The sequence below is a fragment of the Canis lupus genome, chromosome 29 (assembly GCF_011100685.1).
Source record: "Canis lupus familiaris isolate Mischka breed German Shepherd chromosome 29, alternate assembly UU_Cfam_GSD_1.0, whole genome shotgun sequence".
NCBI classification, from domain to species: Eukaryota; Metazoa; Chordata; class Mammalia; order Carnivora; family Canidae; genus Canis; species Canis lupus.
This window is the reverse complement of record NC_049250.1, coordinates 16,168,801-16,195,371: the sequence shown is the minus strand read 5'-3', so window position 1 is coordinate 16,195,371 and position 26,571 is coordinate 16,168,801. Positions and strand designations below refer to the sequence as shown.

Sequence of the window (26,571 nt, the reverse complement as noted above, 5' to 3'; positions counted from 1 at the left end):
TGTCCAATATTAGAACTATTTGTCTTTACCAATCATAAAAGTATTCCTTTAAGGAATGAGGACCTGATGTTCTGACACCAGTAGGCCACTGCAGATCTTTAAGCCTTCAACAGGCCACTAAGATCTCTGTGTGTTACATTTTTGTAAATGTTGGGTTTTTGTTGTTGTTGTTGTTGTTGTTGTTTTACCAGCCTATAACTTACCCAGAATTTGAGGGCTGCATACAACTTAAGATTTCTGTATTTGCCTCAGATTTCCAACAAAAGTTTCTGGACCTCTAACCTTATTACATTTCTTGGGAAAATTTTTTCATTCTTGGTTTTTCTTTTTTAAGCTAGAAATCTTTACTGAACTCTGACATCAAGGGAGAAGACTGAGATGTAGAAGAAATGGCCATACACACTTTGTCTCCTACTTCCAACAGCAGCGCCCACCACTGGTTCTATTCCAAGTCCTTAGCCCTTAGCCCTTCCACTTGCTTTTTGTAGGCCTTTCTCCTGCTGTTTGAACAGCTCAAGTGCCTGTGATAGTGAGTTCTGTCAAGGCTACCAGCAGTTCCTGGCAATTTCTAATGGTGGACCAAGCTGGTAGTTCTTGTAGGGTCCCCAGTGCCTTTATCTTCTAGGTTTCTCAGTGCAAAAATATATAGCATAACTCCCTGATACATTTTTATGTTAAGCACCCGCTTTCTTGTTCTCCATAAACCCATTTTTTAAACATACCAGGATCTATTCTTCCAGTCTGCCAGCCTCACTGACTTAATTTCCTCAACTAACGGTATGAACCTTGTGGTCATGCACTTGAGTGCCACTCAAATCAAGTTATCCATTTCTTTAAATATTTTTATTTCCTGTCACACCCCAAGGAAATTAGTCTTTCACTGCTTCCACTCTGATTTCTGGGATGATTAACATTGCTAAGAAGATCGCACAACCATGCAAACTTAGGGCCAGTAAAGACTTATAATTTTCTACCTCAGCTGGTCTTCTATGCTTTTTGCCAATCCTTTTGCTTCGCCTCAATAAGTTCCCTCTCAAGTCTCCTGTAGCAATTATTCCAGCTTTTTTAACTTCTCTTTGATTCCTCTTCCTCATTCCCTTACCCATCTCAACAAGAAACCTCCTTTCCTACTTCAAAAGGGGTAAAAAGTTCATTAGAAGGAAATAATACTGTGTGATTGTGCCATCTTTCCCTCCTTTTATTTGGAGGAAAGAAGAACCTCTTCTCTTTAAGATTAACCTTGCCAGTGTTTTCTAGGACCTACCTGTGCATCCACCCAAATCCTGGTCTATCAGTCACCAATCCCTCCTCCCAACTCCAGTATCTTCAATAATGCCTCTTTGTCTTCAGCAAGCAAATGTGTCTCACCATTTTTTTTAAAGAAAAAATATATTTATGTCTTCACCTGTCCTTCAAACTACTGTCCTTTATCTTATTTCACATAGGATATTGCCTTCAAGTTTCATCCATATTGTTCTACATGATAGGATTTCCTTCCTTTTTATGGCTCAATAAAATTCAATTGTATATATGCCACATTTTCAGTGTCCATTCACTCTTCAACCCACAGTAATCTGATTTCTAGTTTTCTACTTGCTCTCCATTTCATCAGCCTAACTGAAAAAAAATCAATGGCCTATTCTCAGCCCTCATTCTATTTGACCTTTCTACAAGTTTTGTTGACCATGCCTTCTTTTCCCTTGGTTTTCAGGATGTCTTCCTGATTTTTGCTCTGTCCTGGCTGGGAGACTAGGCAAGGCAGTGCAGACATATGTGGGTCCTTGGGTCCAAGGTTGGCAGAAGGAGTATGTCATATCCAAAGGCACTAATGCATCAAAAGCAAACAAGTACTCAAAAACCGATTAAAGATAGGACAAAGAACTGGGAAGCCAGGAGTGGGAACTTGAGAGTAAAGTGTGCATGTCAGATGCAGGATTTTATTCACTCTCTATAAACCAAAGGAGGACCACATCATAAAAAAGACCAGGAACAGAGTAGACAATCCTGTGACCACCAGTTAAATTAGTAGTTTTCAACATCTGATGCTCAGAATCATTTGTGAATGGGATGTTGTTTTTAAAAACTCATGTGTCAGGCTCTACTATTAGAGGTTCTAATTCTGTAGGTCTGGGACATCTGTATGCTTGCAAAAGCTCCACAGTTGATTTGGCTGTGCACTGAAGTCTGGTTTTGAAGTTTTACTATTATTCTATTTAACACTTGATTATTTTCTTTCTTTCTCCTCCCTCCTTCCTTCCCTCCCTCCCCCTTTCCTTTCCCTTCCTTCTTAATTGTTGTAAAAAAAACAAACCTATAACATAAAATTACTATCTTGATCATTTTTAAATGTACAGATCAGTAGCATTAGCTATATTCACATACTTGTGTAAGATCTCTAGAACTTTTCTTTTAGATTTTAAAAATTTATTTATTTATGAGAGACACAGAGAGAGAGAGAGAGAGAGGGACAGAAACACAGGCAGAGGGAGAAGTAGGCTCCACGCAGGGAGCCTGACATGAGATTCAATCCCGGGTCTCCAGGATCACATCCTGGGCTGAAGGCAGCACTAAACCACTGAGCCACCCAGGCTGCCCTTTCTAGAATTATTTTACCTTGTAAAGCTGAGGCTGAAACTCTGTGTCTGTTGAACAACTTCCCATTTCTTCCTCCCCCTCTACCAACTCCTGGAAACCACAATTCTAATTTCGTTTCTAGGAATTTGACTACTTTAGATAGAACTTTGTTTTTGTTTTGTTTTGTTTATTTTTTAAAATATGCTACTGAATCTCCAGCTTCAAAGCTATTTAACACTTTCTTAACTTTTTTGGAATACTATTAGTTAATTTTTTTATTCTTTTTTCCCCAAAGGTAGTTTAACGTATTGTGCAATATTTATGGCAAAGCATTGTATACACATATCATCATGTTATGGCAATTTGATCTTTATTAAAACATGTATAGACTGCTCCTTTGGTTTTATATTTTTTACACAGGAGTTATTTATTTTATAACTGGAATTTTGTACCTTTTGACTCCCCTTCATCCATTTCACCCCCACCCTTCACCAGTAATTTACCAATCTGTTCTCTGTATCTATGAGTTTTTCTTTCTTTCTTTCTCTTTCTTTCTTTCTTTCTTTCTTTCTTTCTTTCTTTCTTTCTTTCTTTCTTTCTTTCTTTCTTTCTTTCTTTATATTCCCCATATAAGTGAGACCATAAGTTGTCTTTCTTTATGTGACTTATTTCACTTAGGATAATGCCCTCAAGTTTCATCCATATTGTTGTACATGATAGGATTTCTTTTTTTTTTTTTTATGGCTCAGTAAAATTCCATATGCCACATTTTCTTTATCCTTTCATCCATCTACAGAAACTTAGTTTGTTTACATGTCTTGGCTGTTGCAAATAATGCAATGAACACAGAGGTACACATATCTTTTCCAGATGGTTTTTTCATTTCCTTCAGATAAATACCCAGAAGTGGAGTTTCTGGATTGTATAGTAGTTATAGTAGTTTTATTATTTATTTATTTAAGATTTAATTTATTTATTTGAGAGAGAAACGGCACAAGTTGGTGGGGGGGCATAGGGGCAGAGGGAGAGGGAGAAGCAAACTCCTTGCTGAGCAGGGAGCCTAGAGGATAAGAGTCCCTGAGATCATGACCTGAGCCAAAGGCCGATGCTTATTTTTTATTTTTTGAGGACCCTCTATAATGTATTCCATAATGACTGCAGTAATTTACATTCCCACCAACAGTACATAAGGGTTCCCTTTTCTCCACATCATCACCAACACTTTTGTCTTTTTGATACTAGCCATTATGACAGGCATGAAGTGATATCTCATTGTGGTTTAAAAGTATTTTATTGAGGTGTATTTGACACAATATTATATTAGTTTCAGATGTACAACATAATGATTTGACAACTTGATATGTTACACTATGCTCACCACAAGTGAGCTATCACCTCTTATACAATGCTATTTACAATACCGTGGACTACTTCCCTACAGTATACCTTTAATCTCTATGATTTATTCATTCCATACCTGGATGCCTGTACTTTCCTTTTCACCCATTTTGCCCATTCTGCCTCTCTAACCACCAGTAATCATAATCTGTTTTCTGTATTTATGAATCTGTTTCTGCTTTTGGTTTTTTTGTTTGGTCTTGTTTTTTAGATTCCACATATAAGTGAAATCACAGTATTTATCTTTCTGTACCTTATTTCACTAAGTATAATACCCTCTAGGTCCATCCATGTTGTTGCAAATGACAAGATCTCATTCTTTCTTATGGCTGAGTAATATTCCATTATATATATATGTATATATATATATATGTATTATATATACTTGTGTATATACTATAATATATATATATATATACATATACACCACATCTTCTTTATCCATTAATCTATTGACAAACACTTTGGTTGCTTCCATATCTTGCCTGTTGTAAATAACTATAATAAACAATGGTGCATATCTTTTCAAATTATTTTTTCATTTGCTTTGAATAAATACCCAGTAGTGGAATTGCTGGATCATATTGGGTATTTCCACTTTTAATTTCTTGAGGAACCTCCATACTGTTTTCTACACTAGTTGTACAAGTTTACATTCCCACCGATAGTGTGCAAGTGTTTTCTTTCTTCCACAACCTCACCAATACTTGCTATTTATTGTCTTTTGTGTTCTAGCCATTCTGACAGGTGTTAGGTGATATCTCATTGTAGTTTTGATTTACATTTCCCTGATTAATAGTGATGCTGAGTACCTTTACATGTATCTGTTAGCCATTTGTATGTCTTCTTTGGAAAAATGTCTATTCAGGTCCTCTGCCTATTTTTAAATTGGATTGTCTTTTGGTATTGTGTTATATAAATATTTATATATTTGGGATATTAACCCCTATCTACTATGTCATTTGGGAGTATTTTCTCCCATTCCATAGGTTACCCTTTCATTCTGTTGATAGTTTCCTTCCCTATGCAAAAACTTCTATTTTGATTACTACAGCTTTGTGGTATATCTTGAAATCTGGGATTATGATATCTCTAGCTCTATTCTTCTTTCTCGAGATTACTTTGGCTATTTGAGGGTCTTCTGTAGTTCATACAAAGTTTAGTATTATTTGTTCTGGTTCTGTAGAAAATTCTGCTAGTATTTTGATAGGAATTGTACTCAATCTGTAGATTGCTTTGGGTGGTATGGACATTTTAATATTAATTCCTCCAATCCATGAACATGGTATATAGTTGTTTGTTTTTGTTTTGTTTTGTTTTTAGGTAGGCTCCACACCCAGCCCAGAGCATAAAATGGGGCTTGATCTCATGATCCTGAGATCAAGACCGAGCTGAAATCAAGAGTTGGACACTACTAATTGAGCCACCCAGGTGCCCCCATGAACATGGTATATCTTTCCATTTGTTTGGTTACTTTTAATTTTTTTCATCAGTGTTTTATCATTTTCAAAGTACATGTCTTTCATCTCCTTTGGTTAGGTTTATTCCTAGATTTTTGGGTGCTTTTTGATACAATTTTAAATGGGATTTTTTTCTTAATTTCTCTTTCTGTTACTTTGTTATTAGTGTACCACTATGGTTTTGATTTGCATTTTCTCCATGATGAGTGATGAGCGTCTTTTCCTATACCTGTTTGGCCATCTATATGTCATCTTTGGAAAATTGTCTAATCAAGTCCTCTGCCCAATTTTAAATTAGATTTTTTTTTTGCTATTGAATTTTATGTTTAATTTAGATATTTTGGATACTAATCCCTTAGTGGATATTTGCAAATATTTTCTCTCATTAGGTAAGTTGCCTTTTCATTTTGTTGATGATTTCCTTTGCTATACAAAACTTTTTAGTTAGATATATAATGCCACTTGTTTATTTTTGCTCTAGTTGCCTTTGCTTTTGTTGACAAATTTAGAAAGCATCACCAAGATCCATGTCCAAGAGGTTTACCACCTAAGTTTTCTTCTAGGCATTTTATGATTTTAAGTCTTACATTCAAATCTTTAATCCATTTTGAGGTAATTTTTGTGTATGGTATAAGATAGTGGTCAAGTTTCAATATTTTGCATGTGGCTGTGTTGTTTCCCCAGCACAATTTAGCATTTATTGAAGGGACTGTCCTTTCTCCATTCTTGCTTCTTTTGTCATAAGTTACAAGTTAGCCATATATGCCTGGTTCAATTGATTGATTGATTGATTTTAGAGAGGGGGCATGAATGATAGGGGTGGGCAGCAGAGAGAGATGGAGAGAGAGAATCTCAAGCAGGCTGCACTCCCAGCACAGAGCCTGACATGGAGCCAATCTCACAACCCTGATATCATGACCTGAGCCAAAATCAAGAGTTGGACACTTAACTGACTGAACCATCAGGTACCCCTGCCTGGTTTTATTTCTGAGCTCTCCATTGTGTCCCATTAATCTGTGTATTTATGCCACTACTATACTGTTTTAATTACTGTAGCTTTGTAATATGATTTGAAATCAGGAAGCATGGATGTCCAGCTTTGTTCTTTGTCAGGATTGCTCTGGCTATTCTGTGTCTCTTGTGGTTCTGTTACAAATCTGAGGATGCTTTGTTCTATTTATGTGAAAAACGTTATTAGAATTTTGACAAGTATTGCATTGAATCTGTAGATTGTGTTGGATAGTATGGACATTTTAGTAGTATTAAATCTTCCAATCTATAAAAGCATGGAATATCTTTCCATTTACTTCTATCTTCTTTAATTTCTTTCATTGGTGTCTTACAATTTTCAGTGTATAGGTCTTTCACCTCATTGGTTCAATTTATTCCTATGTATTTTCATCTTTTTGATGAAGTTGTAAATAGAATTATTTTCTTATTTTTCTCTTACTATTTGTTTATTAGTGTGTAGGAAAATGATTAATTTTTCTATATTGATTTTGTTTCTTGCAACTTACTGAATTTGTTTATTAGTTCTAACAGTCTTTTGGTGGAGTCTGTAGGGTTTTTCCTATGTAATATGTCATCTGCAAGTGGTAATTTTTTTTAATTTCTTCCTTTCCAATTGGATGCTTTCCCCACCCCCACCCCTAAATTGCCCTGGCTAGGACCTTCAATACAATATTGAGTTAAAAGTGGTGAGAGTGGGCATCCTTGTCTTATTCCTGATCTTAGAGGAAAAGCTTTTAACTTTTCACCATTAAGTATCATGTTACCTCTGGGCTTGTCTTATGTGGTCTTCATTATGTTGTAGTACATCCCCTCTACGCCTATTTTGTTGAGAGTTTTAATCATAAATGGATTAATTTTGTCAAATGCTTTTTCTGCATCTATTGAGGTGATCATAAGATTTTGTTAAATCTGGTTTATGTTTGCACTCAGTTTATCTTCAAATTTGGATTTGTAACATAAAGTTATTTTAACATAATATATATTTTTTTTAATTTTTATTTATTTATTCATGATAGTCACAGAGAGAGAGAGAGAGAGGCAGAGACAGAAGCAGGCTCCATGCACCGGGGGCCCGATGTGGGATTCGATCCCGGGTCTCCAGGATCGCGCCCTGGGCCAAAGGCAGGCGCCAAACCGCTGCGCCACCCAGGGATCCCTATTTTAACATAATATTGAGAGTTCATAAGACTTATTTTCTCTTGTAGAGTCTAATGGCATGTTATTTAAACGCATTGACCTGCCGCCCTATGTAAGTCCTATGCTGTTCTATGCTTTTCCACATGGTTATAAAACTCCCACAATCATATCCTGGGTTACCTTTTGTCTCGTGTCCTCCACACACAGCTTGTATATTATGCACTGACATGGCCACATTACCAGTAGTTTTTCAAACATACTCTATTGCTTTTGTTCTCCATCTTTGCTTAGTCTGTCATCTCTGCCTTGCATGCCTATCCTTGCTAACCTTACATTCTTTCCCCAACTTCTATACTTTTATGTCCCAGCTATTCATCATTACTCATGCTTGAATTGTCAACTCAAAGCATTAACTCCTATGGTAAGTCCTACCCTGAACCTCTTGTCTCTTTTCATTGCATTTTCTTCTATTTTTCTATCTTGATTGTACTGTATTATCTGTTTTATACCTTCCTATATGAAGGCATATAGTTTTATTCTTTTGTGGCTCTAAGCTTAGCATAAGCCTGTCACAAAGTAAGTACTTATAAAATATTTATATAATAAATGAGTAAATAAATGAATTAGAAAAATGACTTAGCATCATGTTACTATAATACCCTCAGTTTCCTTTCAAGATATGCTGAAGAGGGAGAAAAATCATGTCTTTTTCTTCAGGGAAGATTTCATATTTTCTAATTCCTGGAATTATCTGAACTAAACCAGCAAAACCTCCAATAAGATTCCATTGTTTCCTCATCCCAAACAGAGTTAATAAGAGTATCTATTTAGGCCTATCATTAGACATCTTATAGTTTTCCATGCTATGGAATGCTAATTCTTATTCTGGCTGACAATTGACAATTCTTTGAGTTGTGTGCCTTACTCAGGAATAAAAAGATAAATGATGCTCATTGAACAGCATTGTTATATGCATGGCTTTAAAAAAAATATTTTATTTATTTATTTGCGAGATAAAGCATAAGCAGGGGGAAGAGGAGGAGGAGAGGCAGAGGGAGAGGCACAAGCAGACTCCCTGTGGAGCTTGGAGCTGCAGGCAGGGCCCTGAGATCATAACCTGAGTTGAAGTCGGACACTAACCAACTGAGCTACCTAGATGCCCCATGGATGGCTTTTTACATTGAATAAATATTCTAATCAAGGAAATACACTTAATTTGTCTTAAAATCATGATCAGAAACAAACATTCATCCAAGAAACTACCAAATTTTTAAAATTGAGATAAAATTCACATAACACAAACAACTACATCATGAAAATTTTAAGTATTCTGACCACTTTAAAAAGTATAATCAGTGATTTTAGTACATTAGTACATTCACAATGGTGTGGGAACATCACAATCTAATTCCAGATTATTTTCATCACCCTAAGGAGAAACTCTATGCCTCCTAATTCCTTCATATCCCTATTCCCTAGCAGTCAATAATCTATCTCTATGGACTTGCTCTATGGATATTTCATATGAATCATACAATATGTGGCTTTTTATATGTGGTTTCTTTTATTTCATATGTTTCCACAGTTCATCCATTTCATAACAAGTGTCAGTACTTCATTTCGTCATGTGACTGAATAATATTCTATTATGTATATGTGCCACGTTTTGTTTATTCATCTATCAGTTAATGGATATTTGGATTGTTTTCACTTTTGCTATTATAAATAAAGCTATTCATGTACAAAGTTTTGTGTGAATATGTTTTCAGTTCTCTTGGAAATATACTTAGACACACAATTGTTGGGTCACATGATAACTCTAACTTTTTGAGAAATTGTAGATTATTTTTCACAGTAGATGTAGCATTTTACATTCCTACCAGAAATGTACGAGGGGTCCAATTTCTCTGTATCCTTCCCAACATTTTCTTAATGGTAGCTAACCTGCTAAAAGTGAAACAGTGTCTAATTGGGGTTTTGATATGCATTTTCCTGATGAGTATAGTCAATTTGTATCAAGCGATTATTAGCCATTTGTCTATCTCCTTTGGAAAATGTCTATTCAAACCCTTTGCCCATTTTTAAATTTAGTTATATTTTTATTGTTAAGTTGTAAGTATTATTTATATATTCTGGGTATTATACACTTATTAGATGTCAGATTTGAATATTTTCTACAGTTCTATAAGTTGTCTTTCTATTTTCCTGATAGTGTTGTTGGTGTACAACAGTTTTTAATTTTGATGAAGTCCAATTTATCTATTTTTCTTTTATATCGTATTTAAAAAATAGTTGCTCAATCCAAGGTCTTAAAGATTTGTACCTATGTTTTCTAATTTTTGTAGTTTTAGGTCTGTGATGCAGTTTGAGTAAATTTTGTATAAGGTGTGAGGTAGAAGACCAAATTCATTCTTTTGCATGTGAATATCCATCCGGTTGTCCCAGTACTATTTGTTGAAAAGATTTTTTTTTCTCTCATTAAATGGTTTTGGCATCCTTATTGAGATTCTCTTGACTATAGATGTATGGGTTAATTTCTGAACTATTAATTCTGTTCTGCTGATTTATATATCTGTCTTTATGCCAATACACACTGTTTTGATTAGTGCAGTTTTATAAGTTTTGAAATCAAGAAGTGTTGAGTCCTGCAACTTTATCCATCTTTTTCAAGATTCTATTTTGTTATTCTGAGTTCTTTGTATTTCATTTCCATATGAATTTTAGGATCAGTTTACCCAATCTTGCTAAAAAGGTAGTTGGAATTTTGATAAAATTGTATCAAATATGTAGATTCATCTTAATATTTAGTCTTACAATCTCTGAACATGGGATGCCTTTCCATTTATTTAGGCCTTTAATTTCTTTCAACAATGTTTTGTAGTTTTCTGTCTAAGTCTTTTACTCCCTTAGTTAAATTTTTTCCTAAGTATTTTGTTGTTTTAGATATTATTGTGAGTGGAATTCTTTTTCTAAGTTTATCTTCGAATTGTGTTAGTGTAGATTTTTGTATATTGAACTTATGTCCTGAAACTTTACTGAACTCATTTGTTAGCTCTAATTGTATGTGGATGTGCACAATGGTAGGTATTCAGTATGTTTTTCTATATATAAGATCATGTCATCTGTGAATATAGTTTTCTTTCTTTTCTATCTAGATTCCTTTTTATTTCTTATTCTTGCTGAATAGCCTTAATATAAATTCTACTACACCGCTGAAGGAAGTAGTGAGAAAAGACATTTCTATTTTGTTACAGATCTTAGGAAGAAATTTTTCAGTCTTTAACTCTTAAATATGATGATAGCTATGGATTTTTTATAGATGCCCTTTATTAAGTTTATAGATGCCCTTCTATTGTTAATTTGTTGGGTATTTTTGTCATGAAAAGGTATTGGGTTTTGTCAAATGCCTTTTCTGTATCTATCAAGATGAATGTGCTGTTTTCTTCTCTATTCTTTTTTTAAAATTTATTTAATTTAAGGAGATATAGAATGAGCAGGGGGTGGGGCAGAGAGAGAGGAAGAGAGAGAGAATGTCCAGTAGACTCCCTGATGATCATGTAGCCAGACTCCAGGCTGAATCCCAGGACCCTGAAATCAAGACCTGGGCTGAAATCAAGAGTCTGATGCGTAGCCAACTGAGCCCCCAAGGTGCCCCATTCTCTATTATATTAATATGGAAAATACATTGACTTACGTATATTGACCCAATTTTGTATTCCTAGAATAAATGATACTTGTCATGGTGTATCATCTTTTTAATATGTTGTTCTATTCAGTTTGCTAGTATCTTGTTGAGGATTTTTACATCTATATTCATAAGATTTATTGTCCTTTAGTTTTCTGGTGATGTCTTTAATATTAGGGTAACCCTGGCCTTACAGAAGAAGATAGTTTGTGTCTGCACTCCTACTTTTTTGGAAGAACTTGAAAAAGGATTACTGTTATTTTTCCTCCTTCTCCTTCTCCTTGGTAGAATTAATTCACCAGTGAAGCTACCTAAATTGGAACTCTTCATTGTTGGATTTTTTTTAAATATGGACTTGAGCTCCACATTTTATAGATCCACTTAGATTTTTTATTTCTTTTTGAATTTGTTAGTTTGTGAATTTGTTAGTTTGTGTGTTTCTAAGAATTTGTTCATTTTATATAGGTTAATTTTATTGGTAAGCAATTGTTCACAGTATTATTTTGTGATTTTTTTTTAAATATGGACTTGAGCTCCACATTTTATAGATCCACTTAGATTTTTTATTTCTTTTGAATTTGTTAGTTTGTGAATTTGTTAGTTTGTGTGTTTCTAAGAATTTGTTCATTTTATATAGGTTAATTTTATTGGTAAGCAATTGTTCACAGTATTATTTTGTGATTTTTTTCTTGTAAGATCAATTGTAATGTCCCTCTGCTTTTATTCCTTATTTTAGTAATTTAAGTTTTATCTTTTTCTTGGTCAGTTTAGGTAAAAATTTGTCAATCTTTTTTGTGTTTTCAAATCTCCAGCTTTTGGTTTTGAGGATTTGCTCATTCTTCTATTCTCTATTTCATTTATTTTCACTCTAGTCTTCACTATTCTTTTTCCCTTTGTGCTTTTGGTCTAGTTTGTGATTCTTTTGCTAGTTTCTTAAAGTGGAAGTTTAGGTTATTTGAGATCTTTATTCCTCTTTAATGTAGTTATTTACCATTCTAAGAATTACATTCACTGGGGATCCCTGGGTGGCGCAGCGGTTTAGCGCCTGCCTTTGGCCCGGGATCGAATCCCACATCAGGCTATTGGTGCATGGAGTCTGCTTCTGTCTCTGCCTCTCTCTCTCTCTCGCTCTCTCTCTGTGTGACTATCATAAATAAATAAAAGAAAACAAACAAAAAAAACACTTAAGAATTACATTCACTGCATCCCACAAGTTTTGGTATGGTTTGTGTATTTTCCAATTTCCCTTGTGATTTCTCCTAGACATTAGTTATTTAGGAGTTTATTGTTTAATTTCTACATGTTTCTTAACTTTCCAAATTTCCTTCTGTTATTGATTTCAAATTTCATTCCATTGTAGCCAGAGAACACACTTTGCTTTTGCTTTATCTAAATATTTCTGAATTTGAATTTATTGGTACTTGTTTTGTGGCCAAACATGGTTTAAATGGAGAATGTTCCATATGCACTTGTGTTGTTGGGTAGAGTGTTCTACAGAAGTCCAGTAATTCTAGTTGGTTTATGGTATTGTACAGTCTTCTGTTTTCTTGCTGTTCTTCTGTCTAGCTGTTCTGTTCACTATTGAAAGAGGTATTCAAGTCTCTAATTACTACTGTAATTACTACTCTTCCTTCAATTCCATCAGTTTTTTTCTGCATGTATTTTGGAGCTCTGTTTCAGGCACATATATGTTTTGAATTGCTATATATGCCTGAAAGATTGACTTTTGAAAAAAATAATTGTCCTTCTTTGTTTCTGATAACTTTATCTTAAAGTTTATTTTGTCTGATACTAGTATAGTCACTCCAGCTCTCTTTGGATTACTACTTCCATATAATATATTTTTCCATACTTTCAGTTTTATCTTATTTGTCTTTGAATCTAAGGGGAGTGTTTTTAGAGGCAGCAAAAGCTGGATCATTTTTTTAAAATCCACTTGCCAATCTCTGTCTATAAAATCCACTTATATTTAAAGTAATTCCTGTTAATGAAGGACTTTTTTTTAATGAAGGACTTTTGCCATTTTTCTATTTGTATTTTTTTTTTCAAGTAGTCTCTATTCCCAGCATGGATCCCAGTGCAAGGCTTTAACTCACAACTGAGATTAAGACCTGAGCTGAAATCAAGAGCTGAATGCTTAACCAACTGAGCCACCCAGGCACCCTCTATGTGTATTCTTATATCTCTTTTGTTCAATTCTCCTGTTACTAGCTTCTTTTGTATTATAATTCCTGTATTTCTTTTATATATTTTTAAGACTTTTTGTGTGTATGTGGTTATCCTGGGGATTACAATTAACATCTTAATTTTTTAAATATCTAGTTCACATTAATATACTGTCAAAAGTATACAAAAACTTCTGTATAGTTCTACCTCCCCATTTAATGCTGTTATTGTTGCAAATTACATCCTTATGAATTGTGTGTCATTGAACATAGATATATGCAGTTGTCTTTTAAATCATATGGGAAAAAAGAGGATTTACAAATATATTTACCTATGAAATTACTTCTTTTAGTGTTCTCTAATTTTTCATATGGATTCAAGTTATGGCCTAGTGTATTTTCATTTTACCCTGAAGGATTCCTTTTGGCATTTCTTATAGGAAAGGTCTTCCAATGACTCAGTTATTTATTTATCTAGAAAATATCTTGGCCTTGCTTTCATTTTAGATGGATAATTTTGCTACATATAGAATTTTTGGTTGACATATTTTTCGTTCAATTCTTTAACTATAGCATCCTATTGTCTTCTGGCCTCATGGTTTCTCGTAAGAAATCAGCTGTTGATCTTATTGAGGTTACCTTATATATGATGAGTCACTTCTCTCTTGCTACTTTCAATATACTCTTTGGCTTTGAACAATTGATTATGATGTATCTCAGTGAAGATTTTCTTGAGTTTATTCTATTTGGAGTTTATGGAACTTCTTAGATGTATAAATTAATATTTTTCATTAAATTGTGAAATTTTCAGGCATTATTTCATCAAATATTTCTTCTCTTTCTTTCTACTCTCTGGGATTCCTGATATCTATATCTATATCTATATATATATATGTTTTATATATATATATGTATATATAAAGATTCCTGATATATTTATCTGTATATATGAAGATATATATATCTATATATGATGGTATACTCAGGTCTCTTAAGCTCTGTTCATTTTTCTTCATTCTGGGATGCCTGGGTGGCTCAGTGGTTGAGCATCTGCCTTTGGCTCAGGGCATGATCCTATAGTCCTAAGATCAAGTCCCACATCAGGCTTCCTGCATGGAGCCTGCTTCTCCCTCTGCCTGTGTCTCCTCCTCTGTGTGTGTGTGTCTCTCATGAATAATTAAATAAAATCTTTAATTAAAAAAATTTTTTTTCTTCATTGTTTTATCTTTCTGTTACTCAGACTGCTTACTATTAATTGACCTATCTCTAACTTCACTGATCTTTTATTCTGCATGTTCAAAATGCCTATTGAACCCCTCCAGTAAATCTTTCATTTTCAGTTACTATACTTTTCAACTCCAAAATTTCTATTTTAGTTCCTTTATATAAATTCATTTTTAATTGATATTCTGTATTTGGTGAGACATCTTTCTCAACCTTTCCTTCAGTTCTTTAGACATGATTTCCTTTAGCCTTTATACATATTTAGCTTATTTAAAGTCTTTGTCTAACATATCCAAATGCGGAGCATTCTCAAGGACAGTTTCTATAGGTTCCCCCTCCCCCCAATATGGACTTTACTTTCATGTTTCTTTGCATGTCTCATATTTTTTAAAAACTGGAAATTTTGAATATTTTAATTGGCAGCTCTACAAATTAGATTCTCCCTTTTCCCTATGATTTTTAATTGTTACTTGTTGTGATTGTTTATTTAGTGACTTTTCTGACCTAATTTTGTAACATCTTTATTCTTTTTTTTAAGATTTTATTTATTTATTCATGAGAGACACAGAAAGAGGCAGAGACATAGGCATAGGGAAAGCAGGCTCCCTGCAGGGAGCCTGATGCGGGACTCAATCCAGGACCTCAAGATCACGCCCTGATATGAAGGCAGACACTCAACTACTGAGCAGACCAGGTGTCCCTGTAACATCTGTATTCTTAATCATGTGTGGCCACTGAAGTCTCTGTTTTCCATTAGTTTAACAGCTAAGGATTAGACAGGTTTTCTTGTACACATAGAACCAAAAATCTCCTAGTGTTCACAGGTGAGGTTTGTATGTGTTTTAGGACACATCTTCAATGCTGGGCCAGTTTGCAACTCTGCCTTAGCTTTTAATTCCTGTTTGCACAGATCTACAAGGTCAGCCAGAAGTGAGAACTTAGGGCTTTCTCAGTCCTTTCTTGAGTGTGTGTGCAGCTGTAGGAAGGTGAATAGCTTCTGAATTCCCAGGAATATGTCAGAACTGACTTCTCTATAGAAGCTAGCATAGTGCTTAAGACAGGAATAAGTGATGGAATGAAGCACTCATTCTCTTTCATTTAAATGATTAATATGAATTCTATGCTGAAGTTGATCTAGTCCACTCACCACAGTCTCCTTTATTTTGTCTTGTCTTTCTGTATGTATCTTTCAACCTTACTAAATCTGAGCTCTTTAAAGTAGCACATATTACATATATAGATAGATAGATAGACATAGATACATAGATAGTTATGTATATTAATTTCTCACAGTCTACATAAATAAGTATCCAATACTAAATAGGCATTGAGTGAATGAGTGAGTGGGAAAAAAGTCATTGATGATTCTAGTGCCCAGGAACAAATGACGTTGTGTGAGGAACTAAGAGGACCAAGTAGATTTGCCATGGGACAAAGGAGGTTATGCTGGTGACCTGAAAGATAACTCTGACATAGCCTCATATACTCTTCTTTTTAGTGGAAGGTTTTAGAATTCAGGAAACAAATTAGTACTGATAGATATTAATTTCAATTTATCTTGTGAGCTTGAATCATCACTTTGCCTTGTAAATATTTACAATTCTTCTATTAGCTATGCATTCCCCTGACATTTACACTTTATTCATAAGCAGCCTCTGTTATGACCTATAATTGCTAATAAAGATGGGTAAAAGCACCACAGATTGGGGTTGCCACAGATCACTATGGAAATGACACTCTTTCCTGTTTCTTGTGAAAATAGCATTTTGCCTCATGTTGGTCTACTCTGAGCAGCTCATCTCTTCAGAAAAGGGGGATTATTTCCAGAAAGTTCCATGTGAAATTGAATGAAATAGAAAAATCAAGTCCCTGCTGCCCTGTGAACCACGATATTTGGTACCTCATCAACAAGCTTATTCATGAGGCACAGAAACCCAGGTGCTAATATACAAAGCTAGTTCACTCTGATATTATGGTTTTTTGAGGAGCTAAGAAAGGGTTAGATCTTTATCTCATTTCTCAAATGAGAATGCAAGTAGACCAACATTTTGTTAGGTTTTTGCACCCAAAACACTAGGAAAACCAGGTGGCTTCCCTTTTGGCATCTTAATATTGTTTCTATCTAAGTTCAAAACTGTATATATCAGTGAATATAAAAACTAACATTTAAGCTGCATATGAGATTTTGAATACTCAAGATGCACATTCTTTATGTTACATAACTGGCTGTATTTTCTCAGAGTTTTCCCTTCCATATCCCCTAATTACATTTTATCTGAAGGACTCACAGCCATAAAAAATGCACTGTGTCCCAATTTGAAACTATAGTCTTTCCTTGCTGAGCTATCCCTCTCTTTACGGGGTCAGTGAATGACTCCTTGTTCAGCTAGGTGACCAAACATTTGAGAAATGATCCTGAAGAATCTGAGAATATAAGTAATGGAGAGACAGGCACAGGCAAAATCTATTTGTTGACCAATTCATTATTGAATTTGGTAAATATAAGCCAGGACTAATGGAAGTGCCATAGAAGACAAAACATAATGCTTGCCCTGAGGGAATTGATGGAGTGGGAAAAGCAGAAAAGAAGAGTAAATTACAACCTGTAAGGATTTTATGCTCTGAATAGCACAGCGAGTCATGGAACATATAATGGGCCTCAGGGAAGGCCCCCACAGGCCTTTTCTCATATTTAGGCCATATCAACCTAAATGGCTCCTTGTAATCATTTTGGGTATGATGTTTAGGTTTCCTTCTCTCTTCTCTCTCTCTCTTTCTCTCTTTTTTTTAAGATTTTTTTTTTTTTTTTTAATTCATGAGAGACACAGAGAGAGAGACAGAGACAGAGACACAGGCAGAGGGAGAAGCAGGCTTCATGCAGGGACTCCAGGATCATGCCCTGGGCTGAAGGCAGGCGCTAAACTGCTGAGCCACCCAGGGATCCCCTCTCTTTCTCTTTATCAATTAGATTCTGATTTTTTGCTTATATCCTCCTTAAAATAACTTTGAGAAATTGTCCCCTCACCATTTTTAACTTGGTATCTAAATTTTTCGTAAGATAAAACAGATACAAAGGTTGTAATTTTCAGCATATTATGGACATTGGCATGTTAAAATAAGGCAGTTGTAACACCCTTTTAAATTTATTCAACAGAATTTAAATGTCACAGAATCTGCAGACACAGTCATACACATGTACATACACATGACATACTTTCTCACACATACACGTGCAGACTTGTATACACGCACATACACACATTTCTTGGAGAGTCTTCCTGCACCCATGGCCCAGCTAACTTTGAAGAATGCCATTTTATAGGCCTCTTTCTCTGATGCCTTATGCATTACTTGTGGTAACCAATAATTGTGTGCCAGAACTTGATTAAACACTTTACACATATCACCTCTTTTAATCCTTCACAACCCTCTGAGGTCAGTACTGTCATCTGCATTTTAGAGATGACAGTACTTCTGAAGAAAATGAGGCAAAGAGGTTTGAATCCAGGTCTTTCTGACTTCATATGCTTTACTTGTAACTGCTACTTTATACTTAAAATTCACTGCAGCTGAGGGATTTTAGTGTTAAAATCAACATGGAATACCTCAAAGAGAATATGTAACTTCTAATACCTCTCCTAGTGCTCTCCAACCTCCTACCTGCTTTGCTTTTCTCTACAGCACTTACCAACATCTAATAGACTGTATATTTTATAGATTTATCATTAAGCCTGCCTACTCCCCCAGCCCAGAATATAGGCTTTGGGGATGTAAGGATTTCATCTCTTTGTTCAATGCAGTTTTCTCAGTGCCTAAAACAGTACTAATGAATATTTGTTGAATAATGAACTAGACTTGTTGTTATAAAGCCATTAGGATTCTTTTTTTTTTGTATATTTTTTATTGGAGTCCGATTTGCTAACATATAGCGTAACATCCAGTGCTCATCCCATCAAGTGCCCCCCTCAGTGCCCGTCACCCAGTCACCCCAACCCCCCACCCACCTCCCCTTCCACTACCCCTTGTTCGTTTCCCAGAGTTAGGAGTCTCTCATGTTCTGTCACCTTCTCTGATATTTCTCACTCATTTTCTCTCCTTTCCCCTTTAATCCTTTTCACTATTTTTTATATTCTCTGAATGAATGAGAAACATATAATATTTGTCCTTCTCCGATTGACTTACTTCATTCAGCATAATACCCTCCTGTTCTTCTAAGAGACTCTAAACATACTATATGCTACATAATCTGATTAGCCTTTCTGTCTTCATTGTAATTAGGCAGCAGTATGAGGTATATAGATCAACAATCTACTAGGTTTGCAGTGAAGGATTTTTATGTCTGGTCAATATCAAGAAAAGCAGGCTCTATTCATAGACCTAAAGTGCTTCCTGAGCAGCAGTAAAATGGTGAACTATATTTACTTCACTTAAGTTACCAAGAAGAACACGGAATCAGAATTGTTGTAGGGCTGTGATAAGGATGCATGCATTTTAAGCCATCATAGTCTACTCTTCAGGGCTGGGGGTTTGGACACATCAGGGCATACTTGTAACCCGAGTGGCAAGAGCCTCCCAGAAATCTCTCAGGGCTGAAGAGCCTTATTGTAGTGTTTTGGAGTATATTACTTTGTATAGTTTTCTTAGTGGTTGAGTGTGCATATATAGCTTATTACAGTCTTCTGATATCAGTGTTTTACCAATCTAAGTACAAAAACTTTTCATTTAGGTTTTCTTGTCCTCCCCACTTTTAAATATCATTGTCTTGAGTATCAGATGCTGTTATAATTTTTGTGCCAATTGTCATTTATAATTTAGAAAATTTATGAGGATAGCGTATTGTATTTACCCATATTTCTGCATTTTCATTGTTCTTTCTTCCTTCCTAATTATGCAAGATTCCTTCATTATTTCTTTTGTAACATGTCCTTTAGCCATTCTTTAAGAGTAAATCTGGCTAAGTGACAAAATCTTCTAGTTTTCCTTTATGTAAGAATGTCTTTATTTCTCCTTAATTCCCTAGGCATAGTTTCATCAGATATAGAATTTGCAGTTGACAGTATTTTTCTTTGATTTCTTTCTTGGAAAATGGTGTGCCACTTCTTCTGGTCTCTGTTGTTTCATATATATATATATATATATATATATATATATTTTAAGATTTTATCTATTTGAGAGAGAGAGAGAGTAAGAGAAAGAGCACAAGCAGTGGGGGACGGTTAGAAAGTAAGGGAGGAGCAGATTCCCCACTGAGCAAGGAGCCTGTTGTGCTGGATCCCAGCACCCTGGGATCATGACCTGAGCCAAAAGCAGACACGTAATTGATTGAGCCACCCAGGTACCTGGGCTTCTGTTGTTTCAGATGAGAAACCTGTTGTCTTTGGAGTTGGTATCCCCCTATAAATAATATGTTGTTTCTCTCTGACTGCTTTAAAGATATTTTCTTTGTCTTTAGTTTTCAGAAGTATAATTATGATGTGTATGGGCATGATTTCTGTGGATTTATCTTTTTTGGAATTCACTTACCTGATCTGTAAATATTTATGTTTTGTTATATTTGGGAAATTTCCAGTCACTATTTCTTTGAATACTCTTTCAGTCCTACTCTCTTTCTCTTCTTCTAGGATACCAGTGCTAAATCTTGGATCTTTTAGGTTCCTGAGGCTCTGTTTGTTCATTTTTAGTTAACTTTCTCTCTTTTGTTCAGATTGGGTAAATTCTATGAATCTCCCCTAGACTTTACTGATTCTGTCTTCTGTCAGCTGCACTCTACTATTGAGCTCTTCAAATTATTTTTATTATTTCTGTTATTTTTTCAGTCCTTTAATTCCCATTGGTTCTTTTTTTTTTATAATTCCTATTTCTTTGCTGAAATTTTCTTTTTTTTTTCACTTGTTTCAAGAGAATTTGTAATTGCTTGTTGAATTTTTCTTATGATAGTTACTTGTCAGATAATTTTAATATCTGATTCATCTCAATGTGGGACTCGGGATTATCTTTTCTCATTCAAGTTGCAATTTTCCTGTTTGTTGATTTTTTTGTATAATAAATTATTTTCATTATATCTAGACATTTTGGCTGTTATCAGTAGACTCTGGGCCCTACTTAAGTTTTTAAATTTTAATTGGCATTTACTCTGTTTAGATAGATTTAGTATGTTGGTCATAGCCTGCTTTTGTGGGCTGTGGCTCCAATGACAGTCTAATTTTCAGAGCCTTGATGGTGCTATGTTTGTCCTCTTTGTCTCCTGCCTCTGGGGCCCCACTGGTACCTGTTGATACTAGCTGAGGAAGTGAAAGGAGCTTCCCAGGCTGAGTGGCTTGCTGCCATTAAGTGGAGGAAGGGAATCTCCAGCCTGCAGAGACAAGAAGCACTTTTTGGGCTGGGTGCCTATTGATGGGAAAGTTCTCTGGTGGGTTACTGTTAGGAGAACATTCAGCTGGTTCCCCTTGCTATTTCTTCTGGGCTTATCTAGAGTTGTTGGCAGGACTCTTGCTTAATTTGGAGGAAGAATAAGGCTATCTGGCTGCCTTCTCTTGCTAGATTGGCTGTCAGGAAAGGCTGGGCCAGGGTTAGTTTGCCTCGGATGGTGTGAATCATAACATGCCTTGCCACTGTGTTGTTCCCTTGGTCCTCTGATCGCTAACTAATTCATCTTTCTCTTTATAACTTTTAAAGTTCTCCTTTAGTTGTCTCTTGTGTTATTTCCAAGGCTTTGAGTCATGCTTGGAAGGAAGGAGCAGAGAGAAACAAGTCTACGCTATTTTGCTCAGATCAGAAATTCTCTATATAAGCTTATATAGGCCTAAAATCCCTTTAAAGGGTACATAAAGAATTGCCTTCCCTGAGGAAGGAGACTTTTTTTGTATATGTGTTTGCATGTTCTCATTTTAATCAGGTGAACATATTACCTATTCAAAAATAAAAATAAAATGTAAAGGAAGAAAGAAATCTAACTCAGCCTTGTTTTCAAGAACACAACCAAGGATTGTGACATCGGTCAAGCAGAGTATGGATTCAACAATTTGTAATTTTATTAAATTTCACTGACTTGTAATTTCACTATATTGTAACTGCTTTGATCCAGATCTCTGAATATAAGAATAATGTTCTCAGTGGATTTTCAGCCTGCTCATACATTTTTAATAACTCGCAGAATACAAATGTGTAATTTAGATAGAAGTAGATGCTTTTGGCAGCATACTAGCACCCTAATCAGCTGAAAAAAAAGATATTTGTATGACATTAAAACAAAATTAATAGCAAGACACTGATTACATGAAAAGATTTTAGGTTGTAATTATTAAACTTGCAAACAGCTCAGTATAATTAGTTCCTTAATTAAGATATGACCTGAAATTTTAGCTTACAAATTAATTGAGGCAATTAAAAGTCACATTTGTAAAAGTAAAGTGGGTTTTAAAGCTTACAAGGTAGTCAGATATCACTTTGTTCTCATTTTAGGGAGCATCTTTATAGGTGGTAAGCTTGCAGTGCAATTACTTTGATTCCAAACTCACACCTCCAGCCAGTGTCTCACCCTGAAGCCTTAAGAGTCAAGTTTAGTGACTTTTGGCTAAGGGTATCTATCCACAGGAGGTGCTCCCAGGCATACTCCCAAATATCTTTGGGGATCAATGAGGCAGCAAAGACTTTTTGTCCCCAGCACCTTAAGTGAAATATAAACTAAAAGATTGATAGTGACTTTGATCAAACTCTTTGACCATATTTTCACAGAACTATTTGGATCCAAATATCAGTTTTCACTCTGTCATTTATTCTTCAGTACATGCTCAAAGGCATTTCAGGTCCCACAATTTACCACATGGTGAAGGTTCCAATTCATAGCCAAATAATTTCCCATCAGTATATAGAAATGGAGAAGTCAATAAATATTTGTGGGGTAGTGATTTGGGAAGAAAATAAATTTAGGATCGTACCTTCATTCCTTACGTCAAAATAAATTCCAAATGGATCAAAGATTGAATATAAAAATAAGTTTTAAAAGTACTAGAAGATGATATAGGTTAATATTTTCATAATATTGTAATCAAGAGTGGCTTTTCAAACATAACAGATGAAACAAAATCCATAAAAGAAATTGCTAACAAATTTGTCTATTTAAGTCTAAACTGCCATATGTCAATATATATATATACTGTAAGTTTTAAAAACCGAATTCAAAGTCAAATCAAGAAGTAACCAACTAAAATCTGAAAGTTTCATTTACATTTTGATTTAATTTTTCCTCTAAAGGTACAGCTTTATTCCTCAATAAGAAGATGAGGGGTGCTTGGGTAGCTCAGTCAGTTGAGTGTCCAACTTTTGATTCCGACTCAGGTCATGATCTCAGGGTCATGAGATCGAGCCCTGTTTGAGGCTCCATGCTTAGCAGGGAGTCTGCTTGGGATTCTCTCTCTCCCTCTCCTTTGGCTGCTCCTCCCCATCCCTACTTGCATGCTCTAGATTAAATAAATAAGTAAATAATCTTTAAAAAGAAAATAATAAAATACTTTGTACTTTGGATCATGATTTGTGTACAAGGATAAATATAGAGGAAAATTAAAAGAACTTAAACTTTTTTTAAAAAAGCTCATAAAGTGATTATATTACAGAGTAGCCATAAGTTGTAGTCATTAAAAATCAATATTTAATAATACCAAGATATATTCATGATAGAATCTTGTTAAAAAGATAGACAGAAAAAAAGACTAGAAGAAAACAAAATATCAATAATTGCTGCTGGAGACAGAATTATGGATAAATGTTACTGTCCTCATTTTGAGAAATTCCCAAATTTTCTACAATAAGTAAGTTATTTTGTACTCAATGCTTTTTCTTATCCCTTGGAATTCTAAAGAAAAACATATTTGACATTTTCCCCAAAATAGCTACCAAGGACATGAAAAATAAAAATTGAAGACTTGAAAGGAATAGCATATAATTTAGCAATAGTGGCAACCCTCTCCAACCCTCTCTCCTTTTTAAAATCCCTCTACCAGATTCTATGGTGCTATATCATTTGAGTTAAATTAAAATTCCTGGTCATTCTCAATGATCTCTGTCTCTCTTTCTCTGACACTGCAGGCCTAGAACACATCTTTTCCTAAGGCCCAAAATTCTGAGAGCATTCTTTATAGAAGTCAGTGCCATACTTGTCTATTTCTAATGCCTATGTTGTAGAACAGGGAACATGAGGTTCAAAACTCCCAACTACTTGGTCTTGGCAAGAAGCTTATGTCTTTACTTAGGGGCACTTGCCTATTGTAAAAAAACCATTACTAGTAGTACAAGAAATGTCATCATTGAACTTTCTCTGTACCTGTAGGTTTTCTTGATTTCTTCATTTGTTGCTCCCTTAGGCAGACCAAGAATTTCATACAGAGCTTCTCCAGATGTAGACATAGTCCGCTGTCTTTGGTTAGGTATGTTACATGCCATTTTCTCAGGCTGCAAAAGCAAAGAGGGGAAATAACCATGAAGGTTATGCATACTGGATCCCATTCTCAAAGGGAAAGACAGTTTATTTTTAACCTTTTGTAAAATGACAACCTGAAGTACATTTTTGTGCCAGCCACAAAAGGAGAGGAGAAAAGTGTTAGGAAAGCCAATAGTAGAGCTTCAAGTCAGGGTGTTAAAGGCTACCTGCAGTCATGTAAATGGAATATGGCTTTGTCCACATGGTTAAATAGAAGTGAAATGTTATCTAAATACCCAGCTAATTCAGAATTGTTGAAAATGAATCCTCACAAGTGGGTGTATATAGATTCTTTTTTTTTTTTTGCCAGAATTTGCACAGCTCCTTTTATGTGTGTTTTCTAAATTTAGCTAGCAATGGAAATAATCTTCCATTTTACTTTGATTCTATTGGCTTAGCCCTTGTTAGAGCAAGAGTTTTAAAAAGAAATAAAAAACAACTTTTTAAAGTACAAAGGGAAAAAATCATCTGGGAGAGCCAAGTTAGAACTTCCCTGCAGCAGTAGGATTCCAAAGCCCCCCACAGTTCTCATGGGTTTTGTACCTGAGACAGATCCTTTCCCTATGGTATATCCAGAAGGGATTGGGCTCTCCTAAGACCTAGACTCCATCTGCCTGCTATGCTCCGGCTCTAGGGTAGACAAAGATAAGCAAGCATATGTAGGGGCATTCCTGCATCCTCCACTCAATCTCTCTAAGCCTTCAGGTCTTCATTTATAATAAAAGGATAAAGTTCATATCACAGGGATATCTTAAGAATTTAGAAATGATGCATATAATATACCCAGAACATAATGGGTTCAATGAAAAAAATAACTGTTTTTGTTAAAGGCAGCACAGTGTGTAATTCAGGAACTGTACTGTAATCAGACTTTCCCAGAATAATAGCCTTGCATGACCTTCCCTATCTGTGAACAAGAGACAGAAATGTGCCTAAAATCATGGAGCTGTTTATAAGAACTAAATGTATTCATATATTAAAAAACAAGAACATATACCAGTGTACATAGCATCATTATTCGTATCAGCCAAAAGGTAGAAACAACCCAAATGTCTATCAACAGGTGAATGAAAATGTGGTATGTACATACAATGGAATATTATTCAGTCATAAAAAGAAATAGAATTTTGACAAATGCTACAATACAGATGAACCTTAACATTATGCTAAGTGAAATAAACTAGTCACAATAGGACAAATATTGTATAATTCTCTTATATAAGATGCCTTGAATAAATAAGTTTATAAAGACAAAAAGTAGAATAGAGGTTATCAGGGGTTAGGGGGTCATGGGGAATGGGTAATTATTATTTAACGGGCACAGAGTTTCTGTTTGGATGATGAAAATGTTTTAGTAATAATGGTGATAATTAGAAAACACTGATTGTACTTAATGTCACTGAATTGTACCCTTAAAAACAGTTCAAAGAGTAAATGTTAAATTTTACCACAAAAACAAAACTAGAGGAAAAAAAAATTACTTAGATTGCAAGCTCCTCTGACCAGAAGTTCCTTGAAAATCATTGTCCATTTCTTGGCTTTGGGCCTCCTACAGCAAGTGCTAGAAGAATGCATAAATGAATATACCAGGACTCGGGAGATGGTGCTGCAGAAACATTCACGTTCAACACAGGGAATCTCTGGTGACAGTGGTGGCAGCAGCTCAACTGGATAGGCACATCCCAGTGGTGGATGGGGTCGAATGGAGATGACCTCCTGACTCTGTTCTCACCAGGCTAATGACCAAACCAATAGAGCAAAACCCCTAGATGTTGGCTGATGAGTCCAGATGGCCTTAGAGGTCTATGAGACCCCAGAGTGGTACCATGAGTGTTTGTGGTCCTAAGGAATTCATTGAAGAACAACAATGTGAGGAATTCCAAAATATTTTTGTGATCCTTTATCTTCTTGGGAGAAGAAGAGCAAAGGTTTGAAGAGTACTGAAGTCAGACCCAGGCAAAAATCTTGCCTAAAGGCACCAAGGACAAGGGCTTATTTTATGGCATGGCTGCATGGTCCCTTCCTCAATCAGCTTCCTGTGATAGTTGTGTCCCTAGAGGCCAGAAGGACCTCAGTCCCAAATTCCTGATTTTCACAAGGTCAAGAGGAGAAGAAATCTGATTTTGCCTGCCAGAAAACAAAATCTAACTAATATCCATACTGACTAGCAGCCATTCAGTAAATTGTGGCACTTACTTTCATAATTGCTCGAACTTACCCTTCTTGCCTATCCACCACAATTTCCCTAAGGAGTAAGCAATTCAAGGCTTGGAGTATGTCATTCATCTCTGTGTTCCAGTCCTACAGGTCAGCCCTATCTTAGAACCACAGCCCAGCTGATTATTCACAATTGAAGGAAAAATTTCCTGAATAACTGACACCATCCCTACTTCCTTTCCTACCCTTTCTTCTGTCCTACAGCCACCATACACACAAATGCTC

The 26,571-nt window shown here is 35.2% G+C and overlaps 1 protein-coding gene across 4 annotated transcripts in view; it reads right to left on the bottom strand.

Moving 5' to 3' along the window:
- The window catches only part of DNAJC5B (DnaJ heat shock protein family (Hsp40) member C5 beta), an 82,097-nt gene that overhangs the window by 33,623 nt on the left and 21,903 nt on the right, over positions 1 to 26,571 (bottom strand). For all 4 annotated transcript variants that reach the window (XM_038579409.1, XM_038579412.1, XM_038579411.1 and 1 more), the window contains exon 3: positions 23,974 to 24,101. In XM_038579409.1, the coding sequence (XP_038435337.1) occupies positions 23,974 to 24,092 (119 nt within the window). In that variant the 5' untranslated portion in view covers positions 24,093 to 24,101. The remainder of the gene's footprint in view (positions 1 to 23,973; positions 24,102 to 26,571) is intronic.